The sequence below is a fragment of the Lagopus muta genome, chromosome 7 (genome assembly GCF_023343835.1).
Source record: "Lagopus muta isolate bLagMut1 chromosome 7, bLagMut1 primary, whole genome shotgun sequence".
NCBI classification, from domain to species: domain Eukaryota; kingdom Metazoa; phylum Chordata; class Aves; order Galliformes; family Phasianidae; genus Lagopus; species Lagopus muta.
Genome location: NC_064439.1, coordinates 24,834,646 through 24,850,552, shown reverse-complemented (window position 1 = coordinate 24,850,552; position 15,907 = coordinate 24,834,646). Strand labels below are relative to the sequence as shown.

Below are 15,907 nucleotides of genomic sequence, written 5' to 3'. Positions count from 1 at the left end.
TCTTCCAAAAGTAACTTTTATCAGTGTTCTTCATCAGACCATAAAAGAAGGGTTAAAGGACATGAACAGAAGTATACAAACTCTTCTTTAAATATTGTTTTAACATATTATCCTTACATGTTAATGGAACAGAGATTAATACATGCAGTAAATACTATTCCCACCCAAAGGAACAGTTGAGTCAAAGAAAAGCCTGCAAAATGTTGAACATACTAAAGCATGCTGAAATTGGGGTTAGCACTGTGCAAGACTTCGGAATTCTTTGTGTTGCACATGGAATAGTTTAGCTACAGTCATTATTTTGTATAAAACATTAGCTTTTCTATTCCCAGACTTGTGGCATCAAACTCAACTTTAAGAGCAAACTACAAGGGGTGCTTGCATATGTTGGTTTAAAAGTGCAGTAGGTGTTCCTTTTCATAATTTCATAGCTTAGGTGATGTTATTACAGTTCTGTGATAACTAGTAGCCAGGTTCCTTTTGCTTTCTCTTCTGTGCTCTAAATACTTTGTCCTGAAAATACAGCCTATTTTATTTTGTGCTTAGGTTTCATGTAGTCTTTATAACAATCAGGTATGCCAGAAGGTGTTATGCTTATTTCATGCAGAGATTTGTGCTGATTCCATCTGCTGGTGGAGTTTACCCAGAGCTCCCAACGGGAAGGTTTGCTATATTCCAGGAATTTTTCCCTCTTGATTTACTTCCCCCCCTGCTTTCCACTCTGTACACACACTGTGCATGCTTTTCAGATCAAGTAAGTGAGAGGCTGGGTGACAAATGAGACTGAAAGCATCTGTTTCTGCTTCTATACTGGGAGTGCTGAGACAAAAAATATATTGCATTTAGTTTGGAGATAATTTTTTATTGGCTGAACTGTCCCTGAAATTGGGCTACTACTGAAAATAAATGTTGTGTTTTACTTTAGACCAAAAGTAGTAACGTGAAAATACCATAGGAGACACACAATTTTCTTGAAAATATGTTTAAAAAAAAAAATCCAAATTTTAATAGCAATATACTGAACAGGGTTTTTTAATTGGGTGTAAAAATTTATTTCTTTATTTTTGATGATGGCAGTCTTGAAAACTGGGACATTTCTGTTTGAATGTCAGCTTAGGAAGCTGTATTTGTATTACAGTCAAGCATCCCAGAGTCTGAATTTCAAACACACGGCATTTAGGATCTTAGTACTGATTATCTATTTATTTATTTACTTATTTTTAATTATTTCAGTTTTATCTGGCTTATTAGTTTATAAAGCAATTAATAAAACACTTATTTTCATATTTTTCTCATGTGTTTTCTTTGAAGAATTTGATCTTTTAAATATTATACTTTGATATTTGCATTGGAAAATTAAAAGCAGTTTACTTTTCCTTACAAAAAGGAAAAGATGGAGAGTAGTAGGTTTTTTTTTTTTTTTAATGTCAGCTGTACCGTGGTGAGATTTTCATGTATTTCATAAATCTCTTAACTGGCACCTACTGCTTCAGATGCTAGTAGCTCTTTCATTGTAAAATGCCTACCTTGCCTTTGAAACAGCGCAGTTCTCTTTAGTCAGTAAAATCCCAACACATCTCAGATCAGGATTTTGAATAAATTTTGTATGCTGTGCATGGATGAAATGAAATATATGAAATAAAATTTGTGGAACAGAAACCACAGTGTGATCCTATTTGTCCTGTCTTGGAAAGTAATTGCAGAGGACGGAGAACTTCAGTATATGTTGCATAAACTCCCCTTTGAGCAGAAAACTAAAGTTTTGTTATAATAATTTGTGCAGTTTTAAGTAGATTATGCTTTGTCAGCATAGAGGTTTTATTCCTAATTCCTGAAGCCAGTGATGTTGAAAGGTGTCTAATAATAATTTGAATTGAAAATGTGCTCATGGGCACATATAAAAGGCAAAAGGTTATGATGATGCCCTGGGGTGGGTTTCTTTCTGGGCTGTCCTGCACAGTTGTTCTACGATGGAGAGTATTTCTGCTAAATTTTTAATATGTTAAAAAAGCTCATAAACATCCTTCATTGAATAATTCTCATACTTTCACGTCTTAATTGGTTGGTGAAATAAATCTGTGACATTTGGTATCAAAACATTGTGCTACGTATTTTGAATCTTCTGTATGGATATCTCGAACATGCAGGTTAATATTCCACACTTACGAATCGCCCTTCTGTCAGTGTTCTAGCTTTTAAATGAGGCACTATTAACGTATTAAGATAAAATGCTGATGTTGTTTCTTGCTAAGTGTCCTGAAGGCTATTTGCAGGAAGACTGTAACTGGAAACTTTACAAGTTTTTTCTTTTCTGGGCTTTTTTCTTCAGGAGTTGGAGACATGAGATGGACCTGAATCCCAATTTGTTGTATGAAGTCCCTGTCCAGACTTCCAACTGTGGAAATTAACAATCACATTTATTAGTATATATTTTTTTCTTGTGGCCCACCATTTCTGACACACAGATACTTATATTCCCCAGGAGTAACGTTCTTTGCTCATTTGGACTGTTAATATACAAAATCACAGTTGACCTTGCTGTACTCTCACAAACAAACTAGTGCTGTGATACACTGAAGAGCAAAAAGGATTCTGATCTCAGCTGCATCATTGGAAAGTATAGCTTTATATTTGACACATTGCCATCAACTAGAATTAAAATCTCACCTGTGAGATTCTTCACTTTTCATCAGTTTTCAGTTATGATTGCTCCTTCATTATGGATGTATCAGACCTTCAATATGTACAACCCTGTAACATTTGCACAGTTGATCAGATGAGATCAGAGAAAAAGGGTTGTCCAATCACAGACATGGCCACAATTCATCTGAGTAGGTCATCTGATGAATTTGTGGCACTGATCTTTTGGTTTTTTCTGCCTGGTTGGAAGTCTATTACTACAAGTGAGATAGGATGATAGGTGTTGTGACCCTAATATTTCAGATGGTGTCATGAGATGTGTCCACCACAAAAGGACCACAGATACTTTCTTGCAGGATTATGGATTTACTTCTGAAAACCAGAAACACGCAAGTTTGTCAGATCTTGTTTTAACCAAGTCTGTTAGGCTTCCTCTCTGAATTAGGATTTTCTGTAAAGAAAAGAAATTGTCTTTAAATTAGGTTCAGTGTGGTTTTCATTTACTGTGAACATTTTTGTGGGTAAACCTTTTAACTGTGAAAGATTGATAGGAAAATTGTTTTGTTTTTTTGATAATTTTGTATTTCCTTGGACAAAAACTAGATTGTGTAAACATTTTGTTGTATACAAATTTCTCTGCACAAAATTGTCATTAAAATGAGATATCCTGCATTCCGAATGATACGTGATGAGAATACTAGTATTGTCATCAAATGTGTATGGCTTGCGTAACAGAATATCTTGTATATGCATAACTGGTGGTAGAAGAATTTGTAAAACTAAAATTCTTTCAAACAGAAATTGTTCCTATGAAAGGAGGTCTTGATACTTTCCTTATAGCAACAAATATAGCAACACTTCTATTAAAAGGAGAACTGTGATAAGATAACTTTTTGTAGCAGTTCAAAGTTACTGAAGTGCTATATTATCAGCAAAATTTCTGACTGACTTTGAAGTTCATCAGCATAATTGCTTTCCTACATCAGGTATATGGAGATGTCCTTGTGTGTTATGCAGTAAACTTATAATTCCTAATTTTGGCGTGTCAGCTTGCTATAATGTATTTTCAGTGGGACGGATTATATTAATAATTCTATTTGAGATTTTAATTGAGTCTGTTCAGTTTTCTCATTTCTATTTTCTGATATTTCTGATTTTCAAAGTTCTGTTTGTTTCTTCTTTCATGAAGTTGGGGTAGAAAAATGAAGAAAAAAACTCGCTACATAAATAATTCTCCCTTTGTTTGAAGGTTCAAGCTCAAGTGCGACATGCAAAACTCAACTTTGACAAACTGAAGACTGATGTCTGTCAAAAAGTTGACCTTTTGGGAGCAAGCAGATGCAACCTTCTTTCTCATGTATTAACAACATATCAGGTACCAAAAAAAAACAAAACTCATTACCTCCCAAATAAAGATTTCCAGTTAATATATGTTTCTCTAAGAGGTTTCCATGGCAATATTCAAATACGAGAATCTGTAACTAATACTGGAGTGGAGATATAAACTTTGTGTGAAAAACCAGATTCATGTTTAAGATAACAGTACACTGAATTTTTACCCTGCCTTACAGACAACACTTCTTCATTTTTGGGAAAAAACTTCGCACACAATGGCAGCTATCCATGAAAGTTTCAAAGGTTATCAGCCATATGAATTCACTATGCTAAAGGTAAGGAATATATAGGTACGTTTGTCTTCCCATTGGTAACAAATAAGAGACCATACAGTGATATAGAAAACATTCATGTTTTGTTGAATCATGGAATGATTAGGTTGGAGGGAACCTTAAAGGTTATCTAGTTCCAACTCCCTTGCCATAGACAAGGGTTGCCAGCCACTAGATAAGGCTGCCCAGGATCCCATCCAACCTGGCCTTGAATGCATCCAGAGATGGAGAATCCATAACCTCTTTGAGCAACGTATTATACTGCCTCACCACTCTCTGAGTTAAAAAATAAATAAATAAATAAAAATTAAACAATTCTTCCTAACATCTAATTTTAATCTCCCTTATTTTGGTTTAAAGCCATTCCGCCTTGTCCTATCACTGTCAGACCATATAAAAAGTCAATCCCTCTCCTGCTTGTAAGCTCCCTTCAAGTACTGAAATGCCACAGTGAGATCTCCCCGAATCCTTCTCATCTCCAAGCTAAACAATCCCAACTCCCTCAATCTGTCTTCACAGGAGAGATGCACCAGTCCTTTAGTCATCTTTGTGCACTTCCTCTGGACCTGCTCCAACAGCTTCATATTCTTAATGTACCGTGGGCCTCAGGCTTGGACAGAGTACTACAGATGGGGTCTTGCACTTGGCATTGTTAAACCTCATTAAATTCTTGTATGCCCACTTTTTTGAGCACGTCCAGATCCCTCTGGATCACATCCCTCTTTTATGAAGTGTCAGCTGTAAACTTATTGAGGTTACACTCAACCCCACTATCGATGTTGTTGATGAAGATGTTGAAGATCACTAATCCCAAGATGAACCCCTGGTTAAGATAGCGTATAACCAACCATCACTTGGACGTAGAGCCCTTGACCACAGCCATCTCACTATGACCAGATAATACGAACTACAGAATCACAGAATGACAGAATTGTAGGGGTTGTAAGGGACCTCTAGAGATCATTGAGACCAGCCCTCCTGTCAAAGCAGGTTCCCTAAACGAATTACTGTTTTCCTGGACTGGTGATATTTGCTGATCTTCTGTAATTTTTGAATGTGGAACGTGTGCAATATCTGACTGAAGTAATGAGTTCAAAGTTTAGCTAGGTTTCCAAAAATAAGGGCTCATTCACACTGTGTTTTTTTTCTGATCATGTCTGCTTCTGCCTAAGAAGTTGCTCTTCCCATTGCAATTTGAGCTTCAGTAGAGGAATAGGGGAAAAAAAAGAAACATTAATTTCCCAGTTATCCTCATATATGTCCTTGTCCTGTAATTATTTTATGCAACATGATAACTGTGTGATGGACTGATCCTATTTACGTAGGAGAAAAATAACATTTGTTTGAAGAAGGTCTGATGGAAGGCTTACAAACCGGCAGAAAAGCAAAGAATGAATAACTTTGAGCGAAGCACTGTGTGCTTGGAGAGACAATCTAGTTTGAAAATAATTACAAGTCATAGCCTCAATCCATGTAGGTTTCTGCATATGGCATGTAGAAGTGAAAGCTGGACTGCAGTGTGCTGTATAGCCTGTGGCTATTCCAGATCTCTGGAAGAAGAGGCACCTGAAGGTATAAGATTTAATATACCCCAGGCTAGCATACCTGCCCGTACATGACATGCTGTATTTAAAGTTGTCTTCTAGAATGTGAGCAGTGAGGGAGCAGTTTTGTAGAGTTTTTATGAAGTGTTTGTGGAGACAATTATTTCTGCAGCTTGAAACATCAAAACCAACCAACCAAACACATTTCAAACTTCAGTCTCTCCTGACCAGAAGACAAAAATAAAAGGAGGCTGTACTGGACAGTTTTAAAAATTCATAAGCTTTTCATCTTAGACAGTCTCTAAAGGATCCTTTCTTGTAGGATAAGTCCACAGTTGCTCTGAAGTTAACCTAACTCCATTCTTCCTTCTTACATACTCCAAATTCTAGGCACAAGGTACCTCCAAACTTCAAAAGAAGACAGGCTTAGTTATCTTGACACTGCCAGTCATTGCCTACAGACTCTGCAGTTAAACTCCAAACCTCTTTGTTTCCTCAGTCACCTCCCATTGTACCAATGGCTGCTTCACAGCTTGAGCTTAACATGGCCAGAACCTGGGTAGCATGCTGAGGGACTGCTCTGGCTCATAATCTCTTCATGTGTAAAATTTTAAGGATTTTTTTTCTTTGCTTTTAAACAAGCCCTTTCCAGTCTAACTTGTGCAGCTAGCTGGTATTTTTGCTGTGTATTTATTCATTATTCCCTTTCATACCTATAAACATGATTATTTCAACAAGACATATGTTGTTTCAAAATAGGTAGTGATCTTGGAAATAAACCTGCACAGAAAATGCACCTATTCTATAGAGCATGAAATACTCATGTGGTAAAGGTTGAGATACTTTTAAATGCTTGTTTTCTTCTGAACTACATCTTGTGAAAGATTTCAACATACTCTAAACTTAAAATTAAGTTAGGAATCTATGATGGAGAAATAAAATCCGTATTATCTGTGCACCAATAACAAGCACTCAGCGGAACAGAACATAACTATAAAAGTGACTGTAGTATGTTTGAGGTGCAGCCCTAAGTTTGTTAATGAGAATCATAACTATTTTTATTACTGGCCTCCTGCTCTGAAAATATGTGATTTCCTGTTTTTGCAGCTACATATATGCTGAAATGTAATGGTAATCAGAGGTTAGTTTTATATTGCAGTTTTGTGGAAGTCTGTTCTTGCAGAAAGCAGCTGCTTGGGGATAAGACTATGTTGCTGTCTTATAATATCAGTTCTTTATTTCTTGTGGTCTCTAGAATGTGGGATTATTTTCTTTTGTATATCAAAGTTCAGTGTCCTGCATGATCTCTTTTCCATCAATAAACATGACGGTGATATTATTTTTTTCTTGTGAAGTATAGTTAGTGACTGTAGGTGATCAAGAATAAGTGCAGTTTCTAATGAGTAATCTTCTAGTGTAGAAGTTTATTCAATGAAAATGTTGTATCTGCTGTTCACTTTATGCATTAAAAACTTACAGTTGGAATATATAATTGTTTAAAATGTACATGAAACATTTTAATGTGGCCATTTTTACGTGTTTAATTGAGAGTTGTCTCTTAGAATTTTTTTTCCTTGTCTTGTATCTCAGAAGGGATATTTTCTAAGGGAAAATACTGAAGTTGGTGCTTGCAAATCATTTTTTACTTTTATAATTCTAGTTCTGATAGGAACACTTTAATGTTACTCATCCTAAATTCAGAAGTGCCTCTTCTGAATTAAACTGAGCATACATGTATGTAGGGGTCAGTGTTTTGCTTTAAAACGAGAATTTAAGGAAACAGTGTTACTATTTGACTTAGATGTAGATTGTCTTACTGAAAAACTATAAGGTGCATTTAATGGAAAACTACTATTTGCATATTGTAGTATGAGTGTACTAGATTTACCTCAGGAAAGAGACTCTTAAGTGGCTCTTGGGTTGTTTCTGGAAAGAAAACATTATCTTTAGAGATGACTGCCAAACTCCCATTAATGAAAAGCAGCCCATTTGTTTTCTTTGCTTCAGGGTATATGCTGAGGGTAGTACAACTGTGCTATTGCAGCTGTATTTCCTAACTGTTGATTTTATCCTTGATGAAAGATTATTATTAATGTGCTAACAAACCTAAGTATCGTGATGTAAAAATATCCATTACTGTAATATTAAAGATGATGGGCTGCTACTTTGGTAACACTTTGAAAGTTTCATTGTCTTTAAATTAGTACATATCAAATGGATTCAAGTTTATTTCAGGGGCTGCTTTTCATAAATGATGCCTTTTTCAAATTTCTGTCACTGTTTATTTGCCTTATTTAATGAGTATTTGATCAGATTTTTTACGTTTCTATGCTATACTGCTAAACCTCCTGAGGAGTTCATATGAGACAAGAAATTGTACTAGCCTTAGTAAGGGACTCAAGGGACCTACATCTGAGTCCATCCTTTTTGGGGGTGCGAAGTGGACTGCTGCTGCATCTGCTGCTTAAATGATTTGGAGAACCAAGCCCAAGCAGCTACTTCAGTACTGTTACGTTCTGCTGACCTTTGCTGTTGTTTCATTTCCATTTGCTGCACCATGATTTTACTCCCTAGGCAAGACTGTGTATAATTTTATATCTCCAGGCGCTTTTTTCTTCTTCATGAACCTCTGTGAGGCAATTCTGAAGCCACCTTTCAGTCTTCTCTCCAAATGAAGCAGATGCAAGTATTTGTCTCTTCAATGGTGTTGTGCTTCTCCGTATGTTCTTACAAGGACATGGGATGTCTCCCTTTCTTCTGGAGCTTCCCTCAGCTATGTTACTTTGATTCTTTTTCACAGCAAAGAATCAGAATATCCCAAGTAGAAAGAGACCCACAGTACCAGCAAAGAATCAGAATATCCCAAGTAGGAAGGGACCCACAGTACCATCAAGTCCAGTTCCTGGCTCCACGCAGGGCCACCCAAAATTCAAACCCTGTTTCTGAAAGCATTGTTCAAATGCTCCTTGAACTCCACAACTTCGGACTATGACCATGGGAACCTTTGGCAGCCCATTCCATGCCCACTGCCCTCTGGTGCAGACCCTTTCCTTAACCTCAGCTGCCTCTCCCTCAGGCCCTGTTACAGAGTGCAGAGCTCAGTGCTGCCCCTCCGCTCTCTGTGAGAGCCACAGCTGCCATGAGGCCTCCCCTCAGCTCCTCTGCGCTGAGCAAACCAAGGGACTTCAGCCGCTCCTCGTGCACCTTGCCCTCTAGATCCTTCCCCATCTTTGTTGCCCTCCTTTAGATGCTCTCTAACAGTTTTATGTCCTTCTGATATTGTGGTGTCCAAAACTGCATAGAACACTTGAAGTGAGGCTGTAGTGGAGCAGAAGTGCCTAAGTTGTCCAAGTCACTTGTGAGGAGCTCTAGGCAAGCTGAGTGCATTGCCAGCACTCCAGTGATGTAAATCAAGGACAGGTTTTGCATGCAGTCCAGGTCATTTTGGCTGGACTTGAAAGAAACCCAAGTCAAGGTAAAGGAGTTCTGTAAGTGAGAGGCAGTCAGTGTAGGAGCAATGTTTTAACTGGAATCCAAGTTAACTTGGCAGTGGATAAATCCCATGGATGGCTGGGATATTAATCTGAGCTAGCAAAATATTATTGGGTGACTTTTAGTTGTAGAGGATAGGCACAATGAGGGACTGTGAAGTGGCTCTACAAGCGTGTACAATCTCACCAATTTTTATAGAAGAGAACTAATGAAGCTAGCATGAATGAAAGCATTTTAGGTATGAGACCCTTAGCCATGTATTTCTATGGCTTACAAAGTCCATGCGAGTTCACACAAGCATCCAGATGGATTTTGTGAAGTTAGACATCTGTTTCTTCTCAGCCAGTGAAGTCAGCATTGTTTTATACACCAAGCTGAATGAAGCATGCTTCCTTTTGTACACATTCAGTCTGTGTCTTTACAGACTTGTTTAATCATTTTACTTCCTAAGTGATGGGAGACCTTCCTTTTTTCAGACATAACCCAAAACAATTAATAGAATGTCACAGTGTCATTTGTATGCATGTTTACAGTAGTTATCACGTTATTGTGCATTCATGTTCAAAAAACAGTTAACAGTACCTTTTAGTACTCATTTTTATTTTGTATTTATTCTCTGTTTTTAATCATTTTAGAAAGTTACCTCAGTTCATAGTGTGCATTAGGATGTGGAGTGGAGGGAGATAGGGAAAAGGATATTAATTTAATTATTTGCTGTTAGAATTGATGGAAATATTGCCTAAACATAAAAACAATTAGTTACATTATTGTTTTAAAATACAGCTGCTGATCTTCAGCAGTGTTTTGTTGTAATTTCCATTTAAACTAAAGCTGTATTTCAGAGCTGTATTTATTTTTCTAATACAGGAAATAGTGACTCTGAGTATTATCATTCTGTTTCCTTCCTAAGGTACTTGTGAACTTAATTTCTATATACTGTTTCCGTGCTTTGATCACAGGCTTTTAAAAATGGATTTCCTGAAACATTCTTTAACAATGAAGGAAGCATCGTGATACAGTTTCTTAAGGAAGGATGGCAATTTCTCCATTAAAAAAAGAAGTAAAACTTCTCATTGGTGGAGATGCAAAGGATTTTACTTCTGATAACTTCTAAGTTACATAATAAGGCAGTTTATGTAGCCCTGCTTGTTATTCTAAAACATAACATCCTTCTTGGGGTGGGCTCTGTGCTACTGTGCTTGGTCACAGAGCATCACATGCCGTTGCAGCATCACCTCCTGAGTGCAGTGAATTGTATGGTCAACGTGAAGATGTTTAAGATGCTTCACTGCAAGTACCAGCGCTGTCTTTCTTTGTGCTGCAGTTCTGTGCATATTGCTTTGTTTCTGAACTTTAATTCAGGTCTTCTCAGGATCAAGTGAACAACTCCCACCAATTTTAATAGTAGAAGAGGTGCAATCTAGTCGGCACCTAGTACAAATACAGTTAAAGGGTAACATGCACCTTCATCTAGATGAGGTGGCTCGTGTCTGTTTTTCAGAATCCAAGAAGTGTAAGTGGCTTTGGCATTGCACTGTTATAGTGTTGGAAAAATACGACAGCCATAAAGTAAGGTACATTTCTTTAAGGCCTCTAATTATTGGTGAAGCCTTTGTGATCCCTCATTTTTCAAAACATGATGTCTGCAGTGGTCTAGATGCTTGTAAAAAATTAATCTGTGGTACTAGGTAGGCATTAATTCACTAAGAGGGAAAAAAACCACACAACTGCAGTATCTGACAAATCCTGTATTTTGGTTTCTAAAACAGAGAAGTACATATCCTTGTATGCACAAGTACTAACAGAAACAGACACTGGAATGCCCCTTCTAGTGACTAACAGATTCTGGTTAACAAGGTGGTGCAAACAAGACCTACAACTTATGGGAATATTTTTCTCATAGCGAATGGTGGACTGGGGACAGTAACCTTTATTCCTTACATGAGCTGGACTTAGTGAACATGTTAAATACTATCTTCGTTTAAGTTTTCATACAGCAACACTAATTAATGAACAATATTGACTGTGGGGGCAACCAGTTCTCTAATCTCAGTGAGAATACAGTGCTTCGTATCTTGGCTTCTTCACATGCCCAACTTTTGCATATAAAAGTGCACGCCATGAAACTGCTGTTGTCTTATAGTATGGTCTTCCACGTTGTAAGGGGGTTGTTAGGCTATGGTAATATCACACTTGGCCTCTTACCTAATGATTTGAGATTTTAACTCTTGCTTTCAGGTTCAGAATATGAGGAGTACCTTTGTATTACGCTGCTATTGCTAAGGTCCTAAGAATAGTTGGGTCAGGAAGAAAAAAGAGTAAAGAAATAAAGAAGCAGTATGAGGAGCAAATAGGTTTAAGAAGTGAATCTACTTGTATCAGATGTACTTTTATACTAAATTATGTAGTCTTTATAGTCTTGTTTGGCTTTATGTGATACACCTTTGTTTCCCTGAATCTTTTCTTCTTCTCTCTCTTCACTTATGTAATCAATATAATGTAGAGTTTGCAAGATCCTGTGAATAAACTAAGAGAAACAGCAGAAAAGGAGGACCCGCAGACTGAGAGCACCAAATCAGAAGATCAGCAGAGTCAGTAAGTCATATGCACTGTATCTCAAAATAATAAGTATCTCTATATGTATAATCTGATTTCTAGTTACAGAGGTCACCAAACATTTAAAACTGAAAAGAGAGACACGGGTAATTTGATCACGTTAGCAAAAAGTAAGCTTAATGCAAGCATTACTGAAATATTTTGTGTGTATGAAAATTAATAAACTTTAAGATGAAATTCAGAGCTTGAAAAAGATCCATTAAACCTGATATGTTTCTCATCTTTCTTAGCCATGTCTTTATTTTTCAGCTTTTGTTTCATCTTTTCCTTAGTAAAGCAGCATCATATGGGAGAAGATATGTGAGCATTCTATTTCTCCCTTCAGCAGCATCTCCTTTCACCTGGGAATAGGATATGGATTCCTGATTGCTTTGAGCAGCAATTAATTTTTGTAATGTATACAGCACTGGTTAGTAATCCAATGAAAAAGGAGGTACTTAGTAAAAAGTGCATTTAAGTGTGCTGATGCTATCAAGGTTTGGGTTACCTGTAGCTCTGAGGTGAGAGAGACTTATGAATGGGCTGCTATAGAAACAGAAGAACAGGAGAATGAGATGTGATCCCTCCCCTATGGGACCATCAGGATTCAGTTGCAAGGAGATGCTATGTTGATATAATCCTGCTGCCACCTGTTGTTTTGACTATCTGTGCTTAAGTGAAGCACCCAGCTAAGGATAAGTTGTCAAAAAGCAGAGAACAGCTTGACTGACAATTAGTGGATTTTGCTTGGCTATTTATAATAAAAGTTATTTTACTTGTTTAGGTTTACATCCACTGACCAAAACAGAACACTCTGTGCTTTCATTACATATATTTAGTTAGGTGAAGAATGAGAAGCTGGTAGGTTTTGACAGTTGGTCTTCAGTCTTATTTTGATTTTCACTAGACTTCTTCTGATACAACAATAAAATTCAACAACAAACCAGCAAATATAGCAAAAGCAGGAGTCCATATGAATTACTGTTTCCTCCTTATCATTATGATTCTGTAATGGTGTGACCAAAAAGAGAATAATACATTTGCTGTTCCTAGAATTGTTTTCTTAATGTTTCTTACTCTTTCAAATTAAGGTTGATTTCATTAGATGAGGAGAGTCATACCAAGGAACCAGACTATTCAGGTATTTTATTTCATGTATTTACAACTCATAAATGCAATATATGTTGTTTTCTTTTTTGTTTGTTTAATGTATGTTTAGCTTCAATAAGTAAATCCCTACAATGCATAAAAATGCCAGGAAGATCTGTTAAAGATAATGTCTTATGTGTTGTATCCCACTGCATTTCACTCAGTTACTCTCAGGCAAATAGTTTGCTTTCCAAAGCATAATTCTTACACTGAGCACATCTTCAAGGAAAGAATTTTCTGATCAGTAGATGTGAAGACAGGGAAACTGTGCTACTTAGCATACTAGTTTATTCCAGTGATTAAACATCCCCTCTGTTAATAACTCGTTGAATTCAGTGGAACTTACAGCTAAAAGGTGGGCAAAGTCGTATTCAGCTTCTGCCAATGACCTGACATGTGGTTATTATCCAGTGACACAGCCAGGCTCTAGTTGAAGATTCACAATGAAAGAATGGTAGATGATGGAGACGAATGACAGGAGGGGAAAATGTAACTACATTTAGGTATTAGAAAGAGTGTTCTCTGCAAGGGTGGCAAAAAGTTGGAATAAGTCCTTACAGAAACTGTCATCCTTGGAGATGTTTGAGGCACATCCCTGGAAAGCCTGATCCAACTTCATAGCGAGCTCTACACTAATGAATGGCTCACAAAATGGCACACAGATGTCCATCCAAGTTATGCTATGACTTTAAAGTATATTTTTATGTACTAAATTAATAGAGAATCTTGCAGTTCAGATCCTCCTCATGATAGGCTAACCATATTGGTATCTGTAATACATCTTCTCTAGTCCATTAGTTTTGAAGTTTTTGTTTCCATTCCTTGTCCAGCATCACTTTTAATATTTGAGCAGTATTACTGTACAAGACATTTCTGATATTAGTTTCACCAGTAATGTTTCTAAAGTCACATTCCTGTTTCTACTCATTGCCTTCTTTATTTTTCTATTTCTAGAACTATCTCATTTTTTCAGTTATGTCAAGTTAGAAGCTCGCATGTGTTTTTTTGTTGTTTTTTTTTTTTTTTAAATTTATGAAAGCATGGTTCACTTTAGTCACAGATTTCCAGGACTCATTCTTCCATTCTGAAGCATGGTTTATATTCTTTATTCCTAAAGATATATCTTAAGAACTAGTGGTATTAAATTCTCCAGCTTTACTGTAGTAACTAAGTGACTGGCCTGAATGACCACCTCTAACAGTCTGGAAGTTGTTTGCACATTTTTTTTTTAGGAGGGATTCTGTGTTTACTTCCAGATGGCTGCTAAAGCCATTGAAAAGCAATGAATATAACACTAAACCTTGCAGATCTAAACTGGAAACACTTCTACTTTGCAATTATTTTTGCCAACAACTTCTTTTGACATCTGTTAGTTGTCTTGTTCCTAATCCATTCAGTATGTTTCTTATAGATATTACGCAGTGCTAGCTTTCTAGCTGGAAGGCTGCATAGTGGAAAGCCAACTTGTTTCTAAACAAATTTCTTTGCTAAAAAAGCTCATAGTTTTATCAAAGAATTGAATAGTTGGTGGTGGTGGTGGTGTTGTTGTTACTGTTTTGGTTTGATCTCCATTTATTAACTTTCAAACTAAGCCTATTTTCCATAAAAATACATTTTATTACAGGAGCACTTGTACTTCTGTTCTTTTACCAGCCCATAGTTACCTACAATTATTTGAATCACTGGTTTTTTTTTTTGTGTGTGTGTGTGTTTTCCTTAATTGTGGCACTGCATCAGGACATTTTTTTGGCAATTAGAAGTTTCAACCTCTTTGCGGTTAAGCAATTGGATACTTACTTTACCAGATATTTAAATATATATTTTTTTTATATAAAAACCTGACTTCTAAAGTATTTTCTTAGCAGACGTTGTCACTTACTGAAATATTTGACAGCTCATAAGTATTATCCATAATATAAATACCTTGTTGTGTCTCTTTCTCCTTCATCTCTAGAAGGAACTGAATTATTTTGGAATACTTTTGCTGAATTTTCCCCTCTTCATATACTAACAAGTCTCTGACATTGCTAAGATTGGTTTTTTTGTTCTGCTTTTTTTTTTTTTAATACATCTTCATATCCTAAAATAATCAACATGGTGCCACTAGTGATGGGACTGTTTATTCACAGCTCTCCTCATCAACTGCTTCCACTTCTTAACATCCAGTTTGTATAATAAACTGATACATAGTCAAGAAAAGCAGTTTAAGGATTGATGAGATCCTGAGCACTTTTGTTCTCTCTTCTGCCCTGTGGAAGTACAAACTTTTTTTTTTTTTTTTTTTTTTTTTTTTTTTTTTTTTTTTTAATAAATCTGCTTCTGAAGGAAAGTTCAGTTCAGGGGTTCCCTCATTTGGGTGCACCTAGCCAGGAGATGGTCTTGTGGGGCAGGTGGTGTTGCAGAGGAAGATTTTGTCTTGTTATTATTCAGAAATGTTACTTACAAGTATTTTTAAATATCTTGGGTCTTTCACCCATGGTGACCAGGTTCATTTTAAGCATGAGTAGCAAATGTTGCATGTTGAACATTGTGACATTGTTTATGAACATGTTCTCATTCTTTCAATACCATCAAGTGCCAAGTGTGATTTGATGTGTTCATGGCTCTTGATTACAGCTCATGATGGCAAGGATTCCCTATCCAAGTTACAAGGAAATTGTAACCACAAACAGAAGTCAGGTGAAGTGTCTAAAGAAACTACATCTAGATGTATACAAGGTGTTTGTCAGTACTGCAAATCTCCTGTTGCTTTTAATTTTTTCTTTTTTATTCTTAGGTGCTGTAGATGACTTATTAGACCTGCATCCTGAAGAAAATGGT

General features: G+C 36.5%; 1 protein-coding gene across 5 annotated transcripts in view; it reads left to right on the top strand.

Annotated features, from left to right (window-relative positions):
* Positions 1–15,907, top strand: part of ICA1 (islet cell autoantigen 1) — a 70,419-nt gene that overhangs the window by 39,164 nt on the left and 15,348 nt on the right. For 3 of the 5 annotated variants that reach the window (XM_048950689.1, XM_048950691.1, XM_048950688.1), the window contains exons 8-13: positions 3,890–4,015; positions 4,212–4,310; positions 11,847–11,938; positions 13,030–13,079; positions 15,704–15,766; positions 15,864–15,905. In XM_048950689.1, coding sequence (XP_048806646.1) covers positions 3,890–4,015; positions 4,212–4,310; positions 11,847–11,938; positions 13,030–13,079; positions 15,704–15,766; positions 15,864–15,905 — 472 coding nt within the window. The remainder of the gene's footprint in view (positions 1–3,889; positions 4,016–4,211; positions 4,311–11,846; positions 11,939–13,029; positions 13,080–15,703; positions 15,767–15,863; positions 15,906–15,907) is intronic. The other 2 variants (XM_048950692.1, XM_048950690.1) reach the window with 1 other exon arrangement.